This window comes from Daphnia carinata, chromosome 1, assembly GCF_022539665.2.
Source record: "Daphnia carinata strain CSIRO-1 chromosome 1, CSIRO_AGI_Dcar_HiC_V3, whole genome shotgun sequence".
In the NCBI taxonomy this organism is placed as follows: Eukaryota; Metazoa; Arthropoda; class Branchiopoda; order Diplostraca; family Daphniidae; genus Daphnia; species Daphnia carinata.
This window is the reverse complement of record NC_081331.1, coordinates 11,213,268-11,237,373: the sequence shown is the minus strand read 5'-3', so window position 1 is coordinate 11,237,373 and position 24,106 is coordinate 11,213,268. Positions and strand designations below refer to the sequence as shown.

Sequence of the window (24,106 nt, the reverse complement as noted above, 5' to 3'; positions counted from 1 at the left end):
GAAGAAAAAAAATTACGCACCACATACCACAAGTGATACGTAGCAGTGAACGCCCACTGAAAAAAGCTATAACGTAAAAAAAAAGGTGCAAAATAAAAAGCCGACTGCACCTGTAGAACGAAACCAGTGTAACCAGTTTAAAATGCGTTACTCTGTCGTGGACAGTAGTATGTGTCTTTTGACGTCTTGACTAAGGTCAATGGAAACTAGTGGATGGAGTCCATTTCGTCTGTCTTGGCCGTTCTATCGTCTTATTTATCCGGACACCAATACGTACAGGATACGAACGACCTCGTCTGTTCCTAACATAGAATTTGTAACGCTTGATTAGAGCTGATGCGTTTGGTAGTGGCGTTACCTGTGTCCGCTATTTCGTGTGTGTCTCTGTTTAAGGACCTTCTCCCGGAATAGCTTTCTGCTGTTTCAATAGTGTGATCTACCGACTCGTGCAGCATCATGAACGTCAAGAAACCGCACGTTTTACGTAACCTGAGTGAAGTCCCATCAGTGCTGGCATTTTCTCAAACTGCCCCCGACGCAGATGATTTCGGTGGATCCATTCGTATACTTTTAAGGTAAACAATTTTTAAAGTCCACAGACATAGAATTTAAGAAAATTCACTGTAGCTGTGCTGTTTAGTAACATAATTGAAAGACTGTCATTTAACACTTGGTATCATTGCAGATGGAAGGGTAGCATTTACAAGACGATATGGAAAGATTTGTTGGTCTATTACGGACTCTACTATTTAATCACAATCATACACAACTATCTTCTCGATGAAAGCGGCAAAATGTAAGTAACTTTGCAATTTAATTTGTAATGTAATTGATATGTAAATGTATTTCGTCAAATAGGACATTTTTTTGTGTCCTATTTCGCTCAGGGCCAAGTCGTTGCTGTACATAAGGCGTCAGTTGATAATCTTTTTTTTTAATCAAAAAGCTAGAACAAATAACAGAAAAAAAAAAAAAAATCTCACAAAAATGCAAAGCAAAAAAAAAAAAAAAAAAGCCATGCGTGAGGACCAAGGCCGGCAAAGTGTATCGATAAAAACACTTAGTAATTTCGTACTCGACGACCCTGATCTTATTCACCTAACGCGTTACTATATTATAGCAAAAAACGTAATAGACTTCATTTTACTTGCAGAGCATTTGAGGCGTTGGCGAAGTATTGCTTAAAAAATTCCAATTCCATTAACGTGATGATAATGCTAACGTTCTTTACGACAACCGCCATGCATCGTCTTTTTGCCATGCAAACTATGATTCCTGGGACAGCCAAAGTTATCACATTTTTTATCCTGTCAATCAAGCCAAATTTGCCTGAAGTAATTAGCCCTTACTTACTCCTATCCATAAGCAATCTTACTACTAACACTCAGCCCCTGGTACCTGCATGAACTTTTTCTTTTTCCTCTACCATCAAGGGTCCAATCGTTGTGGAACGATTTGCACGTTGGACAGTGCTTGCATGGATACTCACTTTTCGTACCGTGAGTAAACCATTACGTACCATGTTTCCCGATATTCTTTCACTTCAACTAGCCGGTGACAAAATACGAAATTCCTAATTATTTGAATTGAATATAACGCCAAAATTCTATTGTACGTAGGAATCATCAAAGAGAAAGAAAGATTGCTTTTAGAGAGAGTGGAAACCGAACGGAATAAAACGCCACGCGCCTTAATGGTCATTGACTGGATGCTTTTGTTAATGAAAGACTGTTTCATACAAAACCGATATGCAGAGAAATCCAATTACCTTAAAGTTATTGAAGTGGTTATGGCCTTCAAGAAAGGCTGCGGCAACACAATTAAAGTTAGATTTCATCTCAAATCCATTATAATTTTGTTTTACTAATTACTAATTGGATGTCTGATATGTTTCCAAATTTTCGTCGAAAAAAGTTTGCAACAAAGAACATGCCGTACGCCCTCATTCAGGTAACGTAACAATTCAAGTTAAGATGATATGCATCCATCGTTATTTAATTGAATTCTTGCGTCTGCGATAAAGGCTGTAATGATTGTGGTGTACACTTACGGCTTTGTAACGTTGATGGCTCGTAATGTTGAAGAAGCCAGTACCTGTTCATTCATGGAAGTAATCGTTAATTACGTCCCAGTAATTCCCAGTATGCAGGTTTGCATAGCTATATTTCACAGTATTTGCATAACAGAAATTTTTTAACAAAAGTTTATTTTAGTTTTTCGTCTTCCTCGTTTGGCTTAATTTTGGTCGAGTCGCCGTAAATCCGTTTGGAACTGATGACGACGATATTGACGTTACACTTTTATTTCAAACTCACGTCCAGGTATCTGTGCTTTCCCTGAATAACTTGCCATTGTTGATTGAACGACAGCATACCAAGTACTTATGCTTTCTTTTAGGATTGTTTTCGATTGGCGAATCTCTATTCTCAGGATTTGGAACACATCTTTGGCCAAATGGTGAGTCAAGTTGCAGTTGTTTTCTTTTCTTCAGCACAATTTTACATCCAAAAATAGTGTTTTTTCCCTTGCATTTTTCCTTCATTAACACTTTCTTTCCGCTACCGGTTTCCATCTGCTAATATTTTTCTTCCGCGTTTTTCATTTAACAGCCTCGGCACCAACATAATCAAGAACCGTCACCCCAAAGTGCTGCCCCTATGTAAAACCTTTAGACGATTGTGGAGTAAATGCGAGACGGGCTATTAGCATGTACATAAGCCAACGTGAATGAAAAATGTATACTTGTTTTTGCGTACGATCTTGTCATCAATCTAGATGTGGTCGAGCAGTCGATACATGGTGGAGCAGCTTTGAATTTCTATACAAGCATATTTTAAACACTTCCGGGCCTAAAATACGCTAAATAATCAAAATGATTACATCTGTTTTCTAATTAATTGATTTTATATCCATTGGTGACCTTCAAAATTGGTTTCCGTGTTAATTTAGGCCGCTAAACATTCGTGACAACTACCGACAAGGATGTTTACCTTCATCCCGTACGTCGTAGAAAACGGTGTCCTCGAAATAGAAAAGACTCTGTCAAGATCAAACTGCTAAAAAACTAAAGTGTCCGAATAAAGCAGCAATATTGGTGTTCCTTTGAATGTTTATGTTTTTGTTCTTCTGGAAGTTTTTAACAGATCTGGAGAGAGGGGTGGGGCATAAAGTTTCTATCGGACCCTTTCACTGCATTTCATTCTGAAGTCAGCCTTTTACGTCTCCCGTTTACGTCCGTACCGTGTCCTCACATTTTAGTTTCCTAAAACTTATTACATAGAATTCCAATTTATAGTGTCCCGGTACTGTTATCGCCAAATCATGGTTCAATCGTGATCAAAAATTCCTTTATCGATAAAAAACAACTGCGCCCCTGTAGCGTTTTTGAAGTACTACTTGAATATTCCGGTGGCGTAAAAAAAAATAAAAACTTTAGAAAATAAAGTTCGCGAAAAACTCGAATCCAAACACATGACAGAATCCAAACACGAATAGAAGGTTCATACTTAGCTGTTGAATATTCGGTAACAAACAGCTCTATTGAGCACACAGGTAATTTAAATTTCTTTAACAGATATATTGGAAAATGTAAAGAAGTTGAACAACATTTACAAAATCGTTGTAATGAAATGGAAATAATGTAGAAATATGGACAGCCTACCCTTTGGAGCACCACCAATCCTTCTGGATATGAAATCAGAAATCCAAAATTATTTGGAAAATCCCCAACTTCTTCCTATTCATGATCTTGAAGTTGTCCAGCAGTACTGGAAATATGATACCAATATCAAACAACTGTGTCAGGTCGAAGTTGCTGCTACCCCAACAACATTGTTGGTTGAGAGAGACATAAACACTGGAGCTTTGGCAGAAGTCGTTGTTGAAATACTCACACCCCATGCAGGAATGACAAATAAAACCTCAATGTCTTTACAAAGAATTCCTGGTAAACAGTTTAAATAACTTGATAATATGTTATTTTTGAACCACAAAAGATCCTTTGCCGTTACATGTGCATTTTGTACTATTAAGGCCCTCCAAGTGAATGGGTTCGGGGAAATGCAAGTAATGTCCCATTCTGGCCTGGTGGGTTGGAATGGAATCCATCTGAGACCATGTCAGACTTGTTACAAATAGATGACCTGATGGAAGAGTTATGTTTTAAGAGAGGTTTGCTAAACAATCTTTTTGCAAGAATTTTTCTCTTTAACTTATGATACTGCTTTTAGACCTAAAAACTGTTCCTCCTGGTTTCAAGAATGGAATGAATTTTGGGTCCAGTGATGTCAATCTTAATCTTGCATCTTCTCTAAAGCAGAAATCAAAACCACACGACACTGAAGACAAATTGAAAACGGAGTCCGATAGCTCATCCGTCATTGATTTGGCTGATTTGCTTAAGGAAAAGGGATCTATATTTAAATGGATTGAGGAGGAGCCTCTTCCTTCACAAAATAATAAGCTTGGTGATATAGCCAGTGCTGCACCCTTCAACACTGTCCATAATGTCATTTTGTGTCTCATGAATAGCTGAAAAGAAACCAATTGTGATGTCCGAAAATGAAGACGGCGGTTTAGATGACATTCCAGTAGTAGACATTTCTAAAGTTCTTAGCCTGTCCGAGCAGCAAAAATTGAAGTCAACTGATTGGGCGGAGATAATTGATGTATCGACTTCTCTGGATAATTTCAACGACCTCGTCCCCAACCCCGCGTTTACATGGCCTTTTGAGCTGGATAGATTCCAAAAACATGTAAGAACTTCCTACCAACACTGCTTACGGTTCAATTGGTAATAACGTCCTTTTTAGGCTATTATTCACCTTGAAAAAGGAGAAGACGTGTTCATAGCTGCTCATACATCTGCTGGTAAAACTGTAGTAGCGGAATATGCAATCGCTCTGTCGCAGAAACACATGACAAGGTTAACTCTACAAATAATAACAATATTAGCATCGCCTTTAAATGAACATTTTATATTTTAGAGCAATCTATACATCACCCATAAAAGCGTTGTCTAACCAAAAATTTCGGGACTTTAAAACTACCTTCACCGATGTTGGCCTTTTAACCGGTGACGTTCAGATCAATGCTAAAGCTACATGCCTTATTATGACGACGGAAATTCTTCGTTCGATGCTTTACAATGGTTCTGACATCATTCGGGATTTGGAATGGGTCATATTTGATGAGGTGCATTACATTAATGACAGTGAACGTGGTGTAGTTTGGGAAGAGGTCCTAATTCTCTTGCCTTCACACGTTAATATTGTGATGCTCAGCGCTACTGTCCCCAACACTTCTGAAGTACGTCTTAAAATTCCTAGTTCATGTTTTCCGCTAGCTGTTAAAAAGTATTTTCCTGCGTCTTCTCCTAGTTTGCGACTTGGGTTGGTCGAACGAAAGGGCGAAAAATGTATGTTATTAGTACATTGAAGAGACCTGTACCCCTGGAGCACTACTTATATACGGGCTTGACAGGCAAGACAAAGGACGAACGTTTCCTGATTGTCAATGCTGAAGGGGCTTTTGTGCCCAAAGGGTACGGTATTATCGTTCATTTACTATTTTTTTATTTTTTTATTTGTTTTCTATAATCAGACCAAGTTTTCTTTTCCGATATAAATTCAATATTGGTTGTTTTGCTGTAGATACATGGCCGCAATGGAAGCCAAGAAATCTAAAGAAAAAGATGTTAAGCCAAGTGGTGCTGGAGCTGGAGCTGGTAGAGGACGTGGTGCTGCGACTAAAGAAGTTAGTAGAGCTCCCGGTGGAGGTGGTCATAAAGGTATAGTTTATAGTTTCGTTGGAATGTAAATAATTTTCATAACAAAATTTGTAACCAATTAGGTTGGGGACCTCCACAGGAGAAAAACCTAATGATTGCCCTTCTAGACCATCTCAAGAAGCATGACCAGCTTCCTGTTGTGGCTTTTACTTTTTCACGGAATCGTTGTGATCAAAATTCATCCTTGCTCACCTCGGTAGATCTAGTGACAGCTGAGGAGCGTGGACGTATCCATCAATTCTTTCAAAAATGTGTGTCGCGACTAAAGGGATCGGATCAAAAACTACCGCAGGTTAGATATCTATTCGTGCAAATTTTCTCATGATTTCACATAGGTTTTCTCTTTGTAGGTAACGAATATGCAGACTCTATTGAAAAGAGGTATAGGCGTCCATCATAGCGGCATATTACCCATCCTCAAAGAGGTGGTAGAAATGCTTTTCCAGGAAGGACTTGTCAAGGTGCAATCGTGATTTCTTAGTTTTATGAATTGTTGAAAATCATTATCTGTTCAATTCGAATGTAAAGCTACTCTTTGCCACCGAGACCTTTGCAATGGGTGTTAATATGCCGGCTAGGACTGTTGTATTTGACACCATCCGAAAACATGATGGAACTGGTTTCCGCAACCTACTTCCGGCGGAGTATATCCAAATGGCTGGTCGGGCTGGTCGGCGTGGTCTCGATACTACTGGCACAGTTAGTATTGAATTATATATAGTATTGCATGTCATCCATTTCTTATTGGTATTCTTCTACCAAGGTTATTATCCTCTGCAAAAACGAAGTACCTGAATCGAGCGAATTGCATGCAATGATGCTGGGTCAGCCTATGAAGCTGTCATCTCAATTTCGCGTTACCTACTCTATGATTCTTAACCTGTTGCGTGTTGAACATTTGCGCGTTGAGGACATGATGAAGCGCTCCTTTGGCGAGGATCACCAGCAATCAAAACTGGGCAAGGTGAAGGAGCAATTACAGAAGGTAATGCTATTTTCGTTGTAAAAAAATCGCTATTCCTTTAGTGACAACTCAGTTATATTGTTTAATGATTATTAGCTCTACGACCAAGTCCAGCAGTTGCCCCAGTTAGCCTGTGATATCTGTACAGACATCGAAAGTTACTATAACAATGCGGCTTCGTATCTTAATTTAAAGGTATTTTTCATGAGCTGATCGTTTTTGTATTAGCGTTCATCTTTCTACGTATTTTTTTAATAAATGTTATTTTCGGCCTTGTTCATATTTGGCAGGAAGAGATGCAAGAAAGCTTACTGACCCATCCTAGCATGGTGCGTGAAATGAATCCTGGCCGAGTTTTGATTGTCCAACACCAAGGACGATGCAATAAACTAGCCGTTCTCCTTTCTATCGATTCAAGATCCAAAGAAAAACTGTACAAGGTTTTAGTGTTAATCAGTGGCGATGGCGAGCCGGCGAGCAAAAAAGACGACATGATCTGGACAAAGATGCTAGGCATCTCTCAGTTAAAGAGAGGTCTATTCTACCCAACATCAAGAGTCAATCACGCTGTTGTGCTCCTCAAAGCTAAGCAAATTTGGGAAGTCACTCGCATTCAGCTCAAAATCGAGTCAGATAAGATTGTCGCCGATTGGGATAATCGTCAAATACCTCGTTTCCGGTAGTTCTTGAACAAATTGTATATTAATTAATTAAATGCCACATTAAATATGTTGCGTTCAATGTAGGGACAACCCACCCGGACCTAGCTGCACTGCAGCTGTTCAAGAATTGTCTCGCCTTTCGCAAACCGCTTCAGTCGAAGTAATCAATCCACTTCAAGATTGGAAGTGGACGAATATGGATCTTGTAGGGAGAATGCAGGAATTGTCGATTCTGTTAAACAGATTGGCGTCTGCCACCTGTACGGCTTGCTCTCAGTTCGAACAACATGTAAGAGATGCAAAATTTCCTGATTACATTTTCCACTTTTTCAAATTTGCTTTGCGGGTTCGTAGTTAGAACAAACAAGTGCCTCTATGAGCATCCAAGAAGAATTACAGAGGACACAGTTTCTTTTGTCTGAGGATAGCTTACTGCATTCGGCTGAGTACCATTCCCGCCTCGAAGTTCTCAAGGAACTTAATTATGTTGATGGCAATGGAACCTGTAAGCTTTGTTTTGAAATAATTTTTTCTAATACTACTAAAGTCTATGTTTTATAATAGTGCAAATGAAGGGTAAAGTGGCATGCGAAATGGGAAACCACGAGTTAATCATCACTGAGCTTGTATTTCACAATGTTCTGACGGAACTTCAACCAGCCGAAATAGCTTCTTTGCTTTCGTGTCTTGTTTTCCAACAGAAGAACGCAAGCGAGCCACAAATGACGCCCGTTCTAGAGAAGGTAAATTTTTCTTATTTCATTTCAACTCCTAAAGTTATCAGATAAAAAATTCGTTTTGGTTTTGTTAGGGCCGATTTCGTATACGTGAAATAGCAGATAAGATTGGGCGTACTCAGCAAGCGTGCGGACTAAAAGAGGCCGTAGGGGATTTTGTGGACCAATTCAAATTTGAGTTGGTGGAAGTCGTCTACGAGTGGGCCAAAGGAATGGTAATTTGTTTCAGCTTACATAAGCGGATACCAGCATTATTTATATTTTCCTAACTTCATTTTCCAATCAGCCTTTTGCTGAGATTATGGGTTTAACGGATGTTCAAGAAGGCATGATAGTACGGTGCATTCAGCGCTTAGATGAAACACTGCGTGATGTCCGCGATGCTGCTCGCATTATTGGAGATCCAATACTTTACCAGAAAATGGGAGAAGCTTCTACAGCCATCAAACGAGACATTGTTTTTGCAGCCAGCTTGTATACGCAATAAATGAATTGCTGAGTAAGCTAACAACATAAGTAAATTTTATTATCATATATATGAAATTTTTAAAAAAGAAAAAAAAATAACTAAACATAGCGAGAAAAATTTGCTCCCAAGTACAAGATATATTTATTACATCTTTGTTTAGGCATTCTAAAGCGAACTTCTAAGACCAGTTTCAAAGTTGATCCCGTTCTTGATCAGCCGATTAATCAGCGACGTTTTGGCAAAAGCCGCTCCTGGAGGATATACACCACCTCTGCAAAAAAAAAGCTTATGAAAGTTGGCCTAGTGTGAAAGGAAACTATTCGCAGTACTCTGAAGGTAGTTTATCAGCTTCACGGAGAAGTACAAGGGCGGCTTGAATCATGCAGATTGGCGTAGCGACGTAACCCAATTCAGGCCCTGACACCTGAACTATTAATTCCTTTTCTGGCTTACTGGAGTAAGCATCGGTTGGCTCAGTCAATTTTTCGTTCCATCCTTTGCCGACTAGAGTAAGGACAAACGACGTTCCTTCCATTTCCTTTTTAGTGGGGCCTTCGTGGTCAAACGTCCCGAATGAAAACACCTTTGGGTACTATAAAGAAAAGTGCTCTATATACTAAGAACATTTGCGTTCGAGTAAAAAGTTACCTTTTCGAGCAAACTGCGCCCTAGTTTGAAGCTCGCAAACAGACCAAAGACGGCGGCCGTAAGGATCATGAGTATAGCAGCTATTATAGAAGGACATTGAAAATATGCGGCCATCTGTATTGGTCGTTTCTTTTCCTTTTCGTAGAAATATCGCTGGGATCGCATGACGACAGAGCGATCGGAGCCAGGGAAAGGTAAACACCACGATTTAACGATCGGGTTTTGGTGAAGTACACCCCTGCATTGCATACCAAACAAGACAGCTTTAATTGGTGGTTTAATTATATGTTTTCCCACTTTTCAGTTGCAAACCTTGACTTGAGCTTAGGTTTCGTCTCGGGCAGCCGCTGCGGGAAAAGCTTCTTGCGTAAAGGTTTCAATTCGTTTGCACACGCGAACCCGTAGATAGCACTTTGCCAAGTTCCGTAATGAAGATGGAATCCCTGGAGAAAGTATTGGTAATTGGTGCACTACGCATGTACTGACACAGCTTAGATTTTATGATAAAACGAACATGTTGAGCCTTGATGTTCAAATAAGCTTCCACACTGTTGACTTGCCCACCAAACTGTTGCTCTAAAAATACAGTCCCCATATCTGCTGGGATGCTATCAAATCCACAAGCTCCAATTACATAACAATTGTTTTCCTTGGCAGCATTGTTATAATCAAGTTGCATCTTTTCAAGAAACTGAAATGACCAAAAATGAATGACAACACAGTCAATATAAAATTTCTTTACTTATATGCATCATCTTACTTGAGGTTCTCCACTGATATCAAGATGACTTGTTGCATTTTTCACACAGGCATTTACTACAGCGTCTCCATAAAATCTAGCGTATGTAGTATATGCATGAGATGTGACTAGATACAAGAACATGTCTGTTTCCTCCATACCTGTAAGGTCCCACACAGTTAAGAACAATCTTCCCTTTTTTGGCCATTTCACTTAGGGAATCTGGATCAACAACATCTGCCTTAATGATTCCAACATCCTTGAGAGGCTTACCTAAAACACAACCATAAAATTTTCTGGAACAAGGTAGGTCGAGGATCAATTGTTTACCTGTTTGTTTTTCAGCATTTTCCAATCCAGCCTTAAGTTTTATAATGTTACGACCGGCAACCGCCCAAGTGATGTTTTCTTCTTCGGCAATTCGCGCTACTTCTTCGACAATGTATTGCCCGGTAAATCCGGTGGCACCAAAAATGATCAAGTCATATTCTCTTGTGACACTCATGATGAAACAAATTAAAATTTCTTCTGATTGTCCTTCACACTGCGTCGCAAAAGACGTGTATGCAACGCAAAAGGCTAGACGCTACTATCAGTTCAAACTTCAAATCCAGAGATGAAACCAGAAAATTGGTATCAATCTCTCGAACATCGGCGATTAGGAAAAATTTTACAACTGCTGTCAACGAAGACAGTGGTCTAATTCTTTATACCTCACTGCACTTTGACAGGACATATGTAGCCTAAACGCATTCCACCCTCGTAGTTCAAACGAAACCAAAAGCGGTACCTCATTAAAGGTTATACATGGCAACAAACTGCTATAGATTACGCGTGCTTATTCGTATAACATCTCCAGCCGCTAGCAAAAACCGAAGAACCAATCGTAAATCGCCTATCTTAGCCATATTCGTACCTAGAAAAACGTGGACACATTGTCTAATTAGTGTGAAATTGACATAGTTATAGACAAAAAGCAAAATTTCGAGTCATGAGGGTCTGCAGTGTTTTAAAATACATTTTTTTTTTTTTACAAACATGAGGTATAAGAAAATTTGTATTGCGTCATCGAATTAGTTTATAATGTTTACCTCCTGGTGGCCTGCCCATGTCTGTTCGCGGTTAGCTCTCGACGGAGACAGATGTGTCTGTCTGAAGAATGACCCTGTATGTAGTCATTTTGGCTTTTTTCGCAGTCCCATATCGTTTGGCGTTTCAGATACCGGTGATTGCAAATTTTTCCCACTTTCGTCCTCAAAACTCTCACTTTCCCTTTTCACTTTGATGTTTATTGTAAATATCGTAATGGTAGGATACCGGTTCAGCTGTAGCAAATTTGTGGTCAAAATTCGATTTGCAGCTTCAAGATGTCGTAATCCAAGAACTAGATCGCCATGACAGACATCGTCGAGCATCCCCATCGCTTCAAGACAATTGGACAGGATTAGTCCACGATCTTCACCAACATCGTGACCGTGAGTGCAACACATTTTTTATGTCGTGTTCGCGTTATTAAATGGTGAAATTGTTTTCTTACACCCACGTGCACGTACGCAAGGTCTGGTGGTCGATTCAGTGACAATTGTCTTTGCCAGTCAATTGGGCTGTTCCAACGAAACTAGCCAAGAAGTATTGCTGGATTCGATGCAACATCAAAGGCGGTATTTTACATCGACCGCGTGTGGTAATCGCCTTAGGTTGCACATGCTCAATTCCTCCGCAATCCAGCTTGTGGATAATACAAGTAAATTTCTCGCTACTGTCAATTTGTTGAATGGATTATATGAAAGACGCATTTTTTTTTTTTACAATTTAGTTTTATCCGGTAATGCTACTTTTCTTGATCATGTCAAAGTCTTCGATCCAAACAGTGGTGAAATCCTGCTCTTTGTGTTGGTGTTGACATCAAAAAGTCTAGAAGTTTACAAGATCCACAAGGTGATTTGTATTAATACTATTTTTGTAGCTGATATTTCAACATTGAATTCGTGCATCTATGCTTACAGGACAGGCTGGAACTTTCTATAAGCCAACAACTTATTCACGAGTATGTAAGCGCACAGGTGTTCGGCGTGAATGGGGCCGTTTACTGCATGCTCGTCAAGAAAGCCGATGATCGTATGAGACCTGGCATCTTCGAAGTGGCAATCGAAAATGGCCACCTCCAGTTCGAGTTCGTTAACGAATTTCTACTTATCCCTATGACTTAATATAAAACGTATAATAACTTTTTCTCCAAACAGTCTGGTGACATCATCGTCACTCTCTGGGGATTCCCCTGTACAAATTTGCAGCGTTGACGGCCAGGGACATTTGTTTCATTACGACGTTGGCAAAAAGCAACTGAACACGTATCTGTTTGACACCCTACAACTCGAACATCATCAGATAATTGAAGCTGTTGGGGTCCAAGTAAGCACGTCATAGTTCGCTGTGTGTTTCATTGCAGCTAATTTTAGTATGTTCCGTCTAGAGCTTCCGATGTTTTCGAATTGGTGCCACTCATTATTTAGCCTTCGCAACATTTGAGTCTGTGAAGATATTCCAGTACGTTGCGGGCTTCTACGAAGCATTGCAGACACTAGAACTTGAAGGCGTGTCAACCATTAACACTTTATCGCCACCAACGTACCGCGATGACACTTTTCTATTAATAAGTGGGTTTAATAGAACGTCAGAAGAAGAGTTTGTCGATCTTCTGCTCCTTGATGCCTCGTCTCTTACATTCATGCCTATGCATGCCACTTGTTCCAACCGAACAAGAGGAAATCGAATGCCACATAAGCTAAAGCCTTCCGGTAACTAGTAAAATATTTGCGTAGAAATTGTGGATGAGATGGCTTACAAAATGATTTTCTCTAGATGTTGGTTGCCTATCAGCCATGGGTAACCTGGATTTCACCTCGCTAACGTCAATCATTCTCGATCAGCAATTATTGCTAGTCATATCCGATGGATCTGTAGCCTGGCTCATGACTGTTGATGTCCATCTCGAGCCTGTAGAGAATCCTGTGGCTCGGCAACTAATCGGTGTTCTAGAGCGCATGGAAACAACTGCCTCTGCAGCTCGATCAGCTAGCGTCAAATCGCGGGAATTTCTCGAATTCTCCAAGGGAGTAGTGCTGCACAATAGTGATATCAAGCTAGAGGGTTCATGGGTGGTAGGGACGATTGAGGTACCTGAAATTCCACTAGGTAATCTTAACCAAAGTAAGGTAGATTTCAATCCGAAAATGTGGATTCCTGGACTTGATGTTATCGTCAATGATATCGGAAAAAATATGGCTGACTTAGAAAGACTGCTCGATGATATTGATGGTCGTTTACAAGGTATATAAATTTCCAACGTTAGACGTGACTCACTGAAAACCATTTATCTTAATGTTACAGGGACAATCCTAAATGGCACGGAAGAAGCTGTTGAATTTGGTCGCCTCGTCGTTGACGGTTCTTTGCTAATTAGTCAACTTGAAGTTACCCAACTATCCGTTGAGAAACTAAATGGCGTAGCTTTCAACCCATTCGTAAATGACATTGTCCGACACGATTCTGATCGTCTGATGGAGAATATCAAAGTGATGGGGACGCTTACAGCTGATGCTATACTCGCCAAGCGAGTAAACGATATCATGCTTGAAGATGTCATCCTGAAAAGCGATCCAAATCCTACCATCACTGGTAATCTCATAATTAATGGTAACGTCACCGTAGCAGGGGATATAATCGTTGGCGGAACTGTTAATGGAGTCGATCTGAGTCATGATCTCATGACTTTAAACGACACTTACGGTAAATATCATCTTCACAATCTCTTCCTTAAATAACAATAACATCTTTCCCAAATGTGAATAGAATCCATCACTTTCACGGATGTGGTGGCTGCCACCAACTTGTCGGTCGGTCATCACATAGACGGAGTGAATGCTACACAACTACTGGCCAACGTCTTTGTCGATCAAACTCTTGATGTTCAGCTGGGCAGAGTCCGTTTCGACCACTTAATAATAGAAGGCAACTTGGAGATTGGTTCAGGCATGATCAACGATGTTGATATCTTGGCTTTGAATGCAAGCGCGCTTCGCCTAGACACCAACCAGCTTGTTGAAGGCAGCATTGTTTTTACGCAGGTTTGTCCGTACAAGAACAGTTAATGAAATAGTTTAATTTTCTTTCCAATTTACATAGGGTATCCAAGCTCAAAATTCTCTTACAGTTGAAACCATCAATGGTGTTAAATTTGAAGACCTGATAACTAAGAATACATTGAATGATACCGTTATGAATGGTGGGAATTTACATTGCAAGAGGGATTCAGCTGTAATATTTTAAATTTTGCCTCTTTCAGGAGAAAAAATTTTCCTTGGGAATGTTACCGCACACGTACTTCGAGCAGAGAGCACGGTTAATGGCCATAATTTGCACAGTGCTCTTACACTTGACACAAATCAGACGGTGCATGGAGATGTGCAGTTAAACGGTATTGACGTTCCTAACGGTGATTTGGCGGTTGGAACGCTAAACGGCGTTGAATGGAAAGCTATGCGTGAAAACGGAGTACATCCTGCTCTTCTAAAGAGGCCTGGATGGAGTAAAAACGTCACAATTCGAAATTCGTGTAAGATCGATGGCGCGCTTAATGCTGCACATTTTAAGGTGAACGGTGAAAGCCTCGAAGACCTTCTAAACGACATCATTTATGCCGTAAGTTTCATACGCATTAATATGTGATCAGCTGCTAACTTCTGGTTGTATTTTTTACACTTATTTAGAATGGTGACCACGTCGTGATTACTGGCAAGAAGACGTTTCCTTCCTTGAAAGTGAATAGCCTGCAAGTTGATGGCTACATCAACGGTATGAAGATATTGGACGAGTTGTTAACGTCTAGCACGGACCAAACTATCACTGGCCATTACCAGTTTCAACGCTACGTTGACTTTTCTCAGTTGGATGTTAGAGGCCATCTCAATGACTACGATTTAGACGAGCTGTTAGGAAGCGTACTACAATTCGGCGACGATCTAGAAACTGTATCCTGTCGTCTGAGATTCGATCATGTCAGCGTTAGTGATCACATTACTATCAATGGCTCAATCAATGGATTTCCCACAGAGTTAATGGTATTGGACGGTGTCGATCAAATATTTACAGCTCCGCAAAGACTAGTCTCACCAGAGTTCAGTTTGTTAACAGTCCGAGGCAACCTGAACATGACAGACAACTTAAACCATGTTAACGGGCTGGACTTAGATCTCTTCGATCGTCGGCGAGTCACGGTCTCAACTGACCAGTGGATTAAAGGCACCTGGAAACTCAACAGTCTTTCTGCCGACGCACTTTCCTTCCGGATACTGAACGGCCTAACTGTGAACGAGTGGAATTCATCTTTTGTTCACGCCAATTCAAGATCTGTTCAAACAATCGAAGCCAAAGGATTCGACCTGGATTTACTGGAAGTACGGGGCAATATGACGACTGCGTTGAATAAAGTCAATGGCTACGATCTTTCCAGCTTAAGTCAAGTAGCTGGGGATATCCATGGAAATTTAGTGTTCAACACCGTTTCATTTGATCATCTGGAATCGGAGCAAATGCATGTTCACGAAACCGTGAATCACTACAAAATTCAATTACTCAAAGACGAAGTTGTACGTCAGGGCCAAAAGCCGTTTGCAACAGGAACCAAGACCTTTCGAAAACTCACAGTGAACGGCGACGTTGATTCTGAGCTGATTAACGGGCGTCGTTTGATTGACTCATTCTTGCATATCAGCGCGGACCAGACGATTGAATCACCTATCCAATTTACTAACCAAGTGACAGCGGGAGATCTTAAGTTAGTAGGAGATTCGGCCACCCTCAACGGCGTGCCGAATTCGTTGCTATTCTCCTCCCATACGTTAACTCATAACATCCATCATGGAGATATCGCCTTTAATCAGCTTATCGACGTAAATTCTCTCGAGATTGTATCACTTCAGGGCGAAACTTGGCAACAGTTAGTTTCTTCGCTGGCACGCCTCAATGAGACAAATCGATTCAATGGAACAGTTACATTTAGCAACCCTATTGAGGTAACTAATAGTTGTCTAATATGAAAGTCGTTTCATGGCTACCTGATTAAAAATTTATGCAGATTGCTGGTGCGCTAAACGTCGTAGAACTGAATAATGTCAACATAAAGAAGTTTGCCGAAGATGTGGTCTTGATGGATGTGGATGCAAACATTACTGCCAAAAAGAACTTTATTAACTTGCAAACGGCGCGGATGTCCACGCGTAATCTCTCAAGTAATTCAGTCTATCCAGATGTAATGGGAACAGCGAGACAAGCTATTCGGCTTGACGTCAATGACACTGTGAATGGCACCATTGCATTTGCTACTGTCACGGTTAGCAAGAACGTGCTAGCCTCTAGGCTCAACAATCAACCTTTCCCCTCCGGATTTGTTTCGCTGGACGGTGATCAAGAACTATCCAACACTATGGAGGTAGATAAAATTACAATCTTGGGTGAAATCTTGCTGGAAGATGGAGCTCGAGTAAACGGTTTTGACTTGAATGCGGAATGCGCCAATACTTGGATGGTAAATGTCTTTCCCACAATATTCTTGGAATTCGGCTCTTGAAGGCATTTGTATTTTAAGGTTGATGGTGACGAAATCGTCGAATCAAACAAAGTCTTCCAAGGCCAGGTTGAAATGCTCGGAAACCTCAGGGTTAACCAAAAAGTGAACGGGGTACCTGATTTCAGTCAGGAAGTAATCTCCCTGACCAATGATGGAATTATCCATGGTAATTGTATTGACGCAAGATTTTGATGGTAACCATTATGTACAACCAAACACAATTTCTTTTCTTAGGGGCCCCACACTTCAGCGATTTCTCGGTGAGTGGTGACATCGTGAATGTTAGGCTGACCAATGATATCGATTTATCCGATCTGGCTGTACGAACCCTTTACTTGGATAGTCCTATTGAAACCAACGCTGTGTGGTCGATGAATAAAACTTTCATTCTTGGCGAAAGTTTTTTGCTACCAATAGAAGCCAAGATTAATGAGCAGCCTTTGAACGTTGGGCAGTTAACTGGTGAAATTAGCTTCAACGAACCGCGAATACTCAAGGTCTACCGATGAATGTTCTATCATTTTTTTTTTTTTCAAACAGTGACTAATTTAACCTTGTAAAAGCAGGCAGAAGAAAGAAACGTTTACAAAGCAGCCTTGCAATGGCGTGATGCCCTTCGCCACGCGTATTTCAAGTTGGATCACTTGGATCTCAATCAAACCATTGTCCTACCTCATCCAGTAACCGCGCTTTCCGAAATGCAGCTCAATGGCACATCTATCCTCTTTGCGGGGACCAGTGGGGGGTCGATGGTCTATCGGCGCAAGTCGACGGAATCGAGCTACAGTTTAGTTGGCATTCTTCCGGATACTGGCAATGTATCCAAATGGCTTACACTACCACCAGATTACGCAGCCAGTCTCTCTACAACGACAACGAAACTTTGGCATATCGCATCGCCTGATCCTTTCCACATGAAAATGATGGAAGACTTTGGGCCAAATGTTGCAGATATAACAAATGAAGACATTCATGACCTTCGATCTACGCGTGATAGCGGAAATTTCAGTAAATCTAGTCCAGCAGTGTTGTCCATGGCTGGACTGCAAGTATACGAGCGTATTAAGACATCGTCAGAAATTTCTGGCTTGAACGATCTCCTGAATTCTGGTGTGAAGATGCATCATTTTCGCTTGGGTTCCAAATCTATGATTGCGCTCATTATGGTACTCTCGCCTGATGCATCGGCTAGTGTTATTGGTTGTCCAGGTGTGCGATTATTTAGCACATCCACAGGTTCCATGAAATTGGAGCACATCATTCCAGCTTGTGACGTTCGGGCCATCACAACTTTCAGTCATGGGAATTTACCGGATAATTACCTGCTGTTGGCTGAACACGACTCGGTTACTGTTTACCACTACGAAGGAGCTAGTGGTTATGTGGAACGCTTTAGACTGCCATATCCGACAGCTAATGCACTTCACTCTTGGTCAATTAAAATGGGAAATGACAGCGATCTTCTAGTGGCTGTTGCCAAGGGTGATCGGATATCCATCCACCGAAGTGTTACTGTAGGTGACTATATTGTGGATTAAGTTTGTAAAAGTTATTGTTATTGATAAACTTGTTGATTTATAGTACAGTTTATGTAATCCCTAGTTGGGAAATAATTGTTTTTTTGTTTTTTTTTTTCCTATATTGTTTTTTTTTGTTTGCTTTTTTTTTTTTTTTTTTTCCTCCCTTTATTTAATCTTTAGATTTTTAACTTGCGCAACGCGTGGTAATTATTTTTACCCCGCAGTCATGTTATGTGAAGGCCAAATTGTATCATGACTTCGCAAAAGATTCACCAAAAATTTAGGTAGCAGCAACATACCTTTCACAATGGGGTCCATTGTGTTCTCCTGGCTTATCGGGTACTCGTTGAGTTTTCCAAAGAATGACGTATTTGTAAAGAACATTTGTAAAGATTTTGATGATGAAATCTTTTTTTTAGGACAAAGAATATTGAGACTGTGTCAAGCAGACGGGGCGTTGGCCGCTTCGCTGTTTTTGGCCACTGCAATAAAAACTTGCTATAGCGGTGGTCGAACCTTGACCTATCTGCGTGATCGTAATTCCGGCGATATCAAAATAACCCGCATTATCGGCAAGGACTAATATCCCAACTAATATTGGTAATCGGTTACCGCAAAAATGTTATTTAACTCTTTTGACCTTCTAAAGTCTTTCAATTTTAACAGCTGACTCAGCAAGACGTTTTAATGATGACGCGAACCCCATACAAAAGAAAATGTTGCGCAAACAGCAAGCAGCAACCGTACAAGGAATGCAAACTTTCCATTCGTGTACAGCACGTTCGGCACGTTTACACTATTACGCCAGACTTCCGCGTCGTTCGAATTTGAATAAGAAGGTCAGTCGATCGGAAGTTTAAACGCCCAAAAGTTGGGCGCGGACCACAAAAACGTGCCTGGGAGTGGGGAGTGGCGGCCTATTCTACTAGATATTAACCTTCCGTCTTACGGCCTTCTCGATCACGATATGATACTTTTTCTGAATCGAGATTGATATCGTTCTCTGATTCATGTTCACCTCAAGGTTCTCCCGTACATTGAATTGAACATGACTAGTGTTTTCTGTTTAGTTTTTTACGCCTTTCATAACAAAACGTCGTAGATGATTTACACTTGCGGGGTTTGCAGGGTTTACCGCCTCCTTTCTCTTTTCCAATTATGCCGTACGAAGGGTTGTTGCTGAAGTGTGACAATCAATGTCTTTTTTTTACGGAAAAACCGAAAAGGGGCAGGAGCTAAACCGAACTGGTTAGTCTATCTTAATTCCCCTTTGGCTGTGGACGGGTTCCAAGCGCGTTCTTGAAGACCGACCAGTTCAAACTAAGAATCCCTTGTAAATCAACTCGCCATTGGCTAACAGTAGCTACTCGTATTCCGACCAGTGTGGTGTGACTGTTCTTCCATCAAATACGGTATTTAGATAGCGTAGCCGGAAACAAGTTTGTCAACGTTTTTTAAACATAATTATTTGTTATTTTTAGAAATCGGTGGGCAGCAACGAATTAAAAACCGAATCGAGTTTGTCATTAGATAAAGTCCAGGGGAAAACCCGAGACAAACTTGTTTCGGGGGAAAATCAACTAGGCCAATCTCAAGACCAACATCAGTTTCTGTGTGTCTTCTAATTACATTAGAAACATGTTTGCCGCAGTGATATTTATGGCTGCTTTCTCACTGGCATTGGCAAGCAATTCAACCTACCCCAGCTCCCCTGGAACTTCTTATAATAGTTATCCAACTTATGATGCTGCAAGCATTCCCCAAAACAAAAAGCCATCAAATGCTTCATTCCCTGATGATGGTTGCGGAGACTACGCTGTTCGATTTAAGGACGACGGATATTGTTACCCTGTTTTGAAAAAAGGACCGTGCAAAAGTTTGCTGTACTGGGTAACGGTCGACCCGTATACCTACGAGGTGGGTACTTTTTCGATAACCGAAAATTCTTAATGTATAAAACGTGCAATCAATCAATTTTTTCTGTTCTACTTTCAGGGAAAATGCACTCCTCGCTTGTGTGGCAGAGAACGAGTATTTGTTGGTCGCGACGGGCTTTGTCACGATATCTACGATACGTACGAATGCCAGGGAGGTCGACGTCTATATTACTCAGCTTACGGAGATCCAATATGCGATTGTCCGATTGGACAATATCCTTTCCCTTCGGATAAAGATGATTGCGTTCCTTTGTTTACTCAAGGTACAAAAACATGACGAAATCATTTGTTGGATTTCGATTTTAATTTCTCGCACCGATTTCTCTACAGGACCGTGTCCATACGATAAAGTGGTGACAGTCAGTTCGTCGGGAAAATTGGAATGCGGTTCCAACACTTGTCCATCTCTTGACAGATACTATCAAGATTTTCTCCTGCAACTCGTGCCTGCTAAAGAATCGAGGACCATAGGCTATGATGATGATGATGATGGCTTCTGCTATGCTTTAGGAACTCGTGGTCCTTGCTCGTATTCTGAACTCTTCGGTTACAATATCTTTCAGGCTGAAGGACAGTGTCTCAACATAGAGGATCCAACGACACCGTATTTTTCTTCATCAAAGGAAAATGCTCTTTTAGACGAGCTCTACAATCACACATCTGAAGAACCCGTAAAAAAGAGTGTTACATTTTTTCGAAGTCAACAGCTATCGAGGAACCGGAGACAAGCTAGTTTTGGAATAGTTCAACAAAGCAGTGTATTCCCGACATCTATGCTGAATCCCTGTCAACTGGGCAATCGTAACGGAAACAATTTCAAGTGCACAAATCCTTTGGTGTAAGCTTCTTGCCCTTCATTCTGTTCGAAACAAAAATATCTGATTTTGAATTCTTGTTTACAGCCCGAGCAGACCAACACGTGATGTCCATCGGCCGTCTAGGCCTGGATTCGGTTGCCGACCGAACGATTTCCTGCAAGCTAATGGGCAGTGTGGAAGCGACAGAGGTCCTGCCAGCTGTGGACCATCTTATCAATTCGACAGAGCTACAAATTCATGCCGACCTCGCTTTTAATTGAAAAAAACCCCTCCCGAAAACGTATTGCTCTACGTATATATTATTAGATACCATTATTTCCTATTTCGGCCTTGAAATCTCTTCGTAATACGTACTTTCTACTTGGTAAGAAAAAGTGTTTGTGTTCAAAATAAATCTACAATAGGCCTAAAGTTATTAATTATTTGAAGTCTACGACACCTTCAAACAAAATAAGCAGCGGAACCGGTATCAAGATCATTCGCTTCCGTTGCAACGATGATAGTATGGGTTTGAAGAATGATCTGTCGTAAAGTCGCAAATATGAAAGACCTTTATCTTGAAAATATTGAAATGAGGAACTTTATCGTTTTTCATGGATTATTTTCAAAAAATAAGTCCGACAAAATAAGCTCGAGTTTTTGGTGGGTTTGTTGGGTTGCTAACATCTCTTTATTTTATTTTATTTTTTAAATGGTTGGTTTAATGAAAAAACCAATAGCTGAATAGTAATCAGCATTCAATTTTCATTACACTGTGCGATTTTCGTCGAATTTCAAGACATGTCTTTTTTGTCCGATTTTGACAAAAGTAGGAAGGCTATAGCCTTCTCACTTTTTCATTTTTGGCCAAAATCTAAATTTCACTTAAAATACACGATTTCGATTGAGAATTGAGTGCTGGTTACGAAAATCAAATTTATTTTCCAATTGGCCTCATGATTTCTAAAATAAACGTAAAAAACGAAAAAATAAAAAAAAATTGGGCTTATTATTTAGTCGGGCTTATTATTTAGTCGGACTTAAAATTTTTTTTCTGCAAAAACTGAAACTCATCAGAGTTGATTGAATACTACAGGATATACGCAAAATTGAATGCTAATTGTGGGAAAATTGCTATTTTTTTCATTAAGTCAATTGTTTTTGAAATACATCGAATATGTATCGCCATGCTAGCGCGCCAGTACGCTACAGCGCTAGCGTGATGCAGCAGAAATATATCTTGTTTTCTAACTATTTTTGCAACGGCTGCTCTAATGAGAAAACCAATCACTGAATCGAAATCAGCGTCAAATTTTGATTATACTCTGGGATTTTTGTCGAATTCCAAGAGATGTCGTTTTTTATGGCAATCCGTTTTACATAAAAAAAAAAAAAAAATGGCGGAAAAAAAAAAAAACGCACTTTTTTCTCTTTTTTCTACCCGTAGCCATCTATCAGTCGGTTTCGTTATTACAGGCATGTAAGTAATTTCAGTTAATTGTATCCCATTAGCAGTTAATTGAGTAGCGTGGCTGGAGAACAACGCGTGGCTGGAGGAACAATTGAAAAATGGATAAGATAATAAAACAAAAAAATGGTAAGTATAAACATTATTATATTGGTTTTCAATTATTAATTATTGTTTATTAGATCAAATTATGAAGCTGCAGGCCCAGTTATTGGAACAACACAAAATATTAGATAACAAAGCTAAGGATCGTAGGCCGAACACGTAATGATTCTATTTATTTGCTTTTATTCATTCGTGTTTTGTAGCTCAAATTTTGAGTCTTCAAGCTCAGCTAGGGGAAAAGAACAAATTGGAACGGAACAGTTTCCAAACAGTGAAGGAGGTTTTTCAAAACTCATCTCTAACTGAACGTGAGGATGAGTTGGCATTAGGCGAACACAGCCAGGTACCTAAAGTTTTCAAATAAGAATTCAAAATAAGTATAGAATTTTAAAAAACAGTTATTTATTGCTTAGTTATTCAGTCCACCACATGACAGTGTGTTAAATTTAAATTCTGTTAGTGCTGCCCTAAAAGAATCGTTAGTAATAAGCTCATGCAGTGAAGGAACTGAACAATTGTGGGAACGTATTTGGGCCGAAAATGGGTGTGGTTCAGAAACCCAGAAATGGCACAAGTTCAACATGAAACATGGATTAGGTACTTTTCGGTTTTTTGTCTATCGAAAAAGTATTTTTAATGCTATTATTTTGCATTCACAGATTTTAACGGGGATCAAATCAAGTCTGGAAGTGTTACAGGATGGAAGAGTGAGCCTACAGATGAAAAAACACTGAGAGTGCATTACCGTAAGGTGTGAGGTAAATTAATAGAGTAATGCAAATTGCCTAATGAGAAGTACCATCTTGTGTTAATGAATCCAGTACAACAGCAATCCTTTATAGTTCTGTCACAGCTAGAAGCCTCAAATAATTCTGCTTCTCTGTCTAAAGAACAACTTGTCCTTTACGTTCAGAGTGTTGGGGAAACTGGGTACTTAAATGGCCCTAAAGATGTTTTAATTTTGCTGCTATTGCAGAGATGAACATCATACATGGACTCTTTAGGTATGAAAGGATTTTTCTTCAAATAATTTTGAATTTATGACGAAGAATTTCTCCTCCTTTTTGCCAACCAGGTCTTATCTACCAAAAAAAATTTTATCCAATAGGAAAGGATTTTCATGTACTGGGAACACAACTATCAACAATGCAACATTCTACAGGTGCTAGTTTATCATTCAAGAGCCTTATACAATGAAGTTAATCTGCAATTTGTATGTCCTTTCCCAAGCTTCCACCAGAAGTTGAATCTATGAGTCATGTAAGTTCCATGATCAACAATTGATGTGTTTAACGGTGTTGTTTTTCTTTTCTCAATATAGGTTAATAGTAACATTGGATCTGAAAAGATTCTTGGTTGGGGCAAGACACTGAATAAATTGTATTGATTGGATGGATGACATGACATTGCTATACTTAATTCGGATTCCCCAGACGGTATTTGATATTAAAAAAATTGAAGTGCATATCTGGGCTCCCTTCTTTTCTGAAGCCCTGTTTCCCCTTGACTCATAATAAGCCCGTAGGGGGTCATGCCCCTACTGTACGGTATATATAAAAACAACATATACCGAGGTTTGGAGGGCTCTGGCCGGAAAGGGGACGTGGGGTGCCGCTTCGTCCGATGATGTGTTCACGGAGGGTG

The 24,106-nt window shown here is 40.1% G+C and overlaps 5 protein-coding genes and 1 long non-coding RNA gene across 9 annotated transcripts; 5 read left to right on the top strand and 1 right to left on the bottom strand.

Annotated features, from left to right (window-relative positions):
* The first annotated feature begins 2 nt into the window (after positions 1–2).
* Positions 3–3,154, top strand: LOC130691345 (bestrophin-2-like). 2 transcript variants are annotated; one of them, XM_057514290.2, is made up of 10 exons: positions 3–575; positions 686–796; positions 1,154–1,334; positions 1,434–1,554; positions 1,620–1,825; positions 1,915–1,950; positions 2,024–2,149; positions 2,214–2,321; positions 2,398–2,457; positions 2,950–3,154. In XM_057514290.2, exons 1-10 carry the CDS (start codon positions 457–459, stop codon positions 2,965–2,967), a joined length of 1,086 nt encoding a protein of 361 aa, XP_057370273.1. In that variant the 5' UTR covers positions 3–456; the 3' UTR covers positions 2,968–3,154. The 2 variants fall into 2 exon arrangements, with proteins under 2 accessions (XP_057370273.1, XP_057370264.1); XM_057514281.2 differs by lacking the exon at positions 2,950–3,154 and adding an exon at positions 2,610–2,859.
* A 240-nt stretch (positions 3,155–3,394) lies between these two features.
* On the top strand, positions 3,395–8,672 carry LOC130691486 (superkiller complex protein 2-like). Its single transcript, XM_057514440.2, has 20 exons — positions 3,395–3,552; positions 3,645–3,946; positions 4,033–4,170; positions 4,230–4,466; positions 4,531–4,754; positions 4,812–4,924; positions 4,986–5,307; positions 5,379–5,542; positions 5,652–5,788; positions 5,851–6,080; positions 6,139–6,249; positions 6,317–6,487; positions 6,552–6,773; positions 6,849–6,947; positions 7,043–7,431; positions 7,499–7,703; positions 7,769–7,919; positions 7,979–8,157; positions 8,226–8,366; positions 8,438–8,672. The coding sequence occupies exons 2-20, from the start codon at positions 3,649–3,651 to the stop codon at positions 8,636–8,638; spliced, it is 3,732 nt and encodes a 1,243-aa protein (XP_057370423.1). The 5' UTR covers positions 3,395–3,552; positions 3,645–3,648; the 3' UTR covers positions 8,639–8,672.
* A 72-nt stretch (positions 8,673–8,744) lies between these two features.
* On the bottom strand, positions 8,745–10,604 carry LOC130691296 (saccharopine dehydrogenase-like oxidoreductase). The gene is made up of 8 exons (XM_057514225.2): positions 10,338–10,604; positions 10,169–10,280; positions 10,029–10,104; positions 9,783–9,959; positions 9,581–9,711; positions 9,269–9,506; positions 8,950–9,212; positions 8,745–8,891 (listed from the first exon to the last, which is right to left on the bottom strand). Exons 1-8 carry the CDS (start codon positions 10,510–10,512, stop codon positions 8,786–8,788), a joined length of 1,278 nt encoding a protein of 425 aa, XP_057370208.1. The 5' UTR covers positions 10,513–10,604; the 3' UTR covers positions 8,745–8,785.
* Positions 10,605–11,112: 508 nt separating this feature from the next.
* On the top strand, positions 11,113–18,236 carry LOC130691214 (uncharacterized). Its single transcript, XM_057514123.1, has 17 exons — positions 11,113–11,232; positions 11,320–11,482; positions 11,566–11,751; positions 11,824–11,945; positions 12,014–12,180; positions 12,251–12,419; positions 12,481–12,805; positions 12,870–13,337; positions 13,398–13,796; positions 13,860–14,134; positions 14,193–14,292; positions 14,353–14,708; positions 14,777–16,081; positions 16,144–16,593; positions 16,654–16,801; positions 16,870–17,132; positions 17,202–18,236. The coding sequence occupies exons 1-17, from the start codon at positions 11,167–11,169 to the stop codon at positions 18,171–18,173; spliced, it is 5,934 nt and encodes a 1,977-aa protein (XP_057370106.1). The 5' UTR covers positions 11,113–11,166; the 3' UTR covers positions 18,174–18,236.
* A 1,178-nt stretch (positions 18,237–19,414) lies between these two features.
* LOC130691317 (uncharacterized) lies at positions 19,415–21,323 on the top strand. Its single transcript, XM_057514245.2, has 5 exons — positions 19,415–19,567; positions 19,637–20,072; positions 20,151–20,355; positions 20,423–20,930; positions 20,995–21,323. The coding sequence occupies exons 2-5, from the start codon at positions 19,794–19,796 to the stop codon at positions 21,164–21,166; spliced, it is 1,164 nt and encodes a 387-aa protein (XP_057370228.1). The 5' UTR covers positions 19,415–19,567; positions 19,637–19,793; the 3' UTR covers positions 21,167–21,323.
* Positions 21,324–22,396: 1,073 nt separating this feature from the next.
* On the top strand, positions 22,397–23,038 carry LOC132088301 (uncharacterized). 3 transcript variants are annotated; one of them, XR_009421768.1, is made up of 4 exons: positions 22,397–22,486; positions 22,540–22,621; positions 22,692–22,805; positions 22,876–23,038. It is a non-coding gene; the product is annotated as an uncharacterized LOC132088301 (long non-coding RNA). The 3 variants fall into 3 exon arrangements; XR_009421764.1 differs by having other exon boundaries at positions 22,540–22,805; XR_009421765.1 differs by having other exon boundaries at positions 22,430–22,621.
* Positions 23,039–24,106: the final 1,068 nt, after the last annotated feature.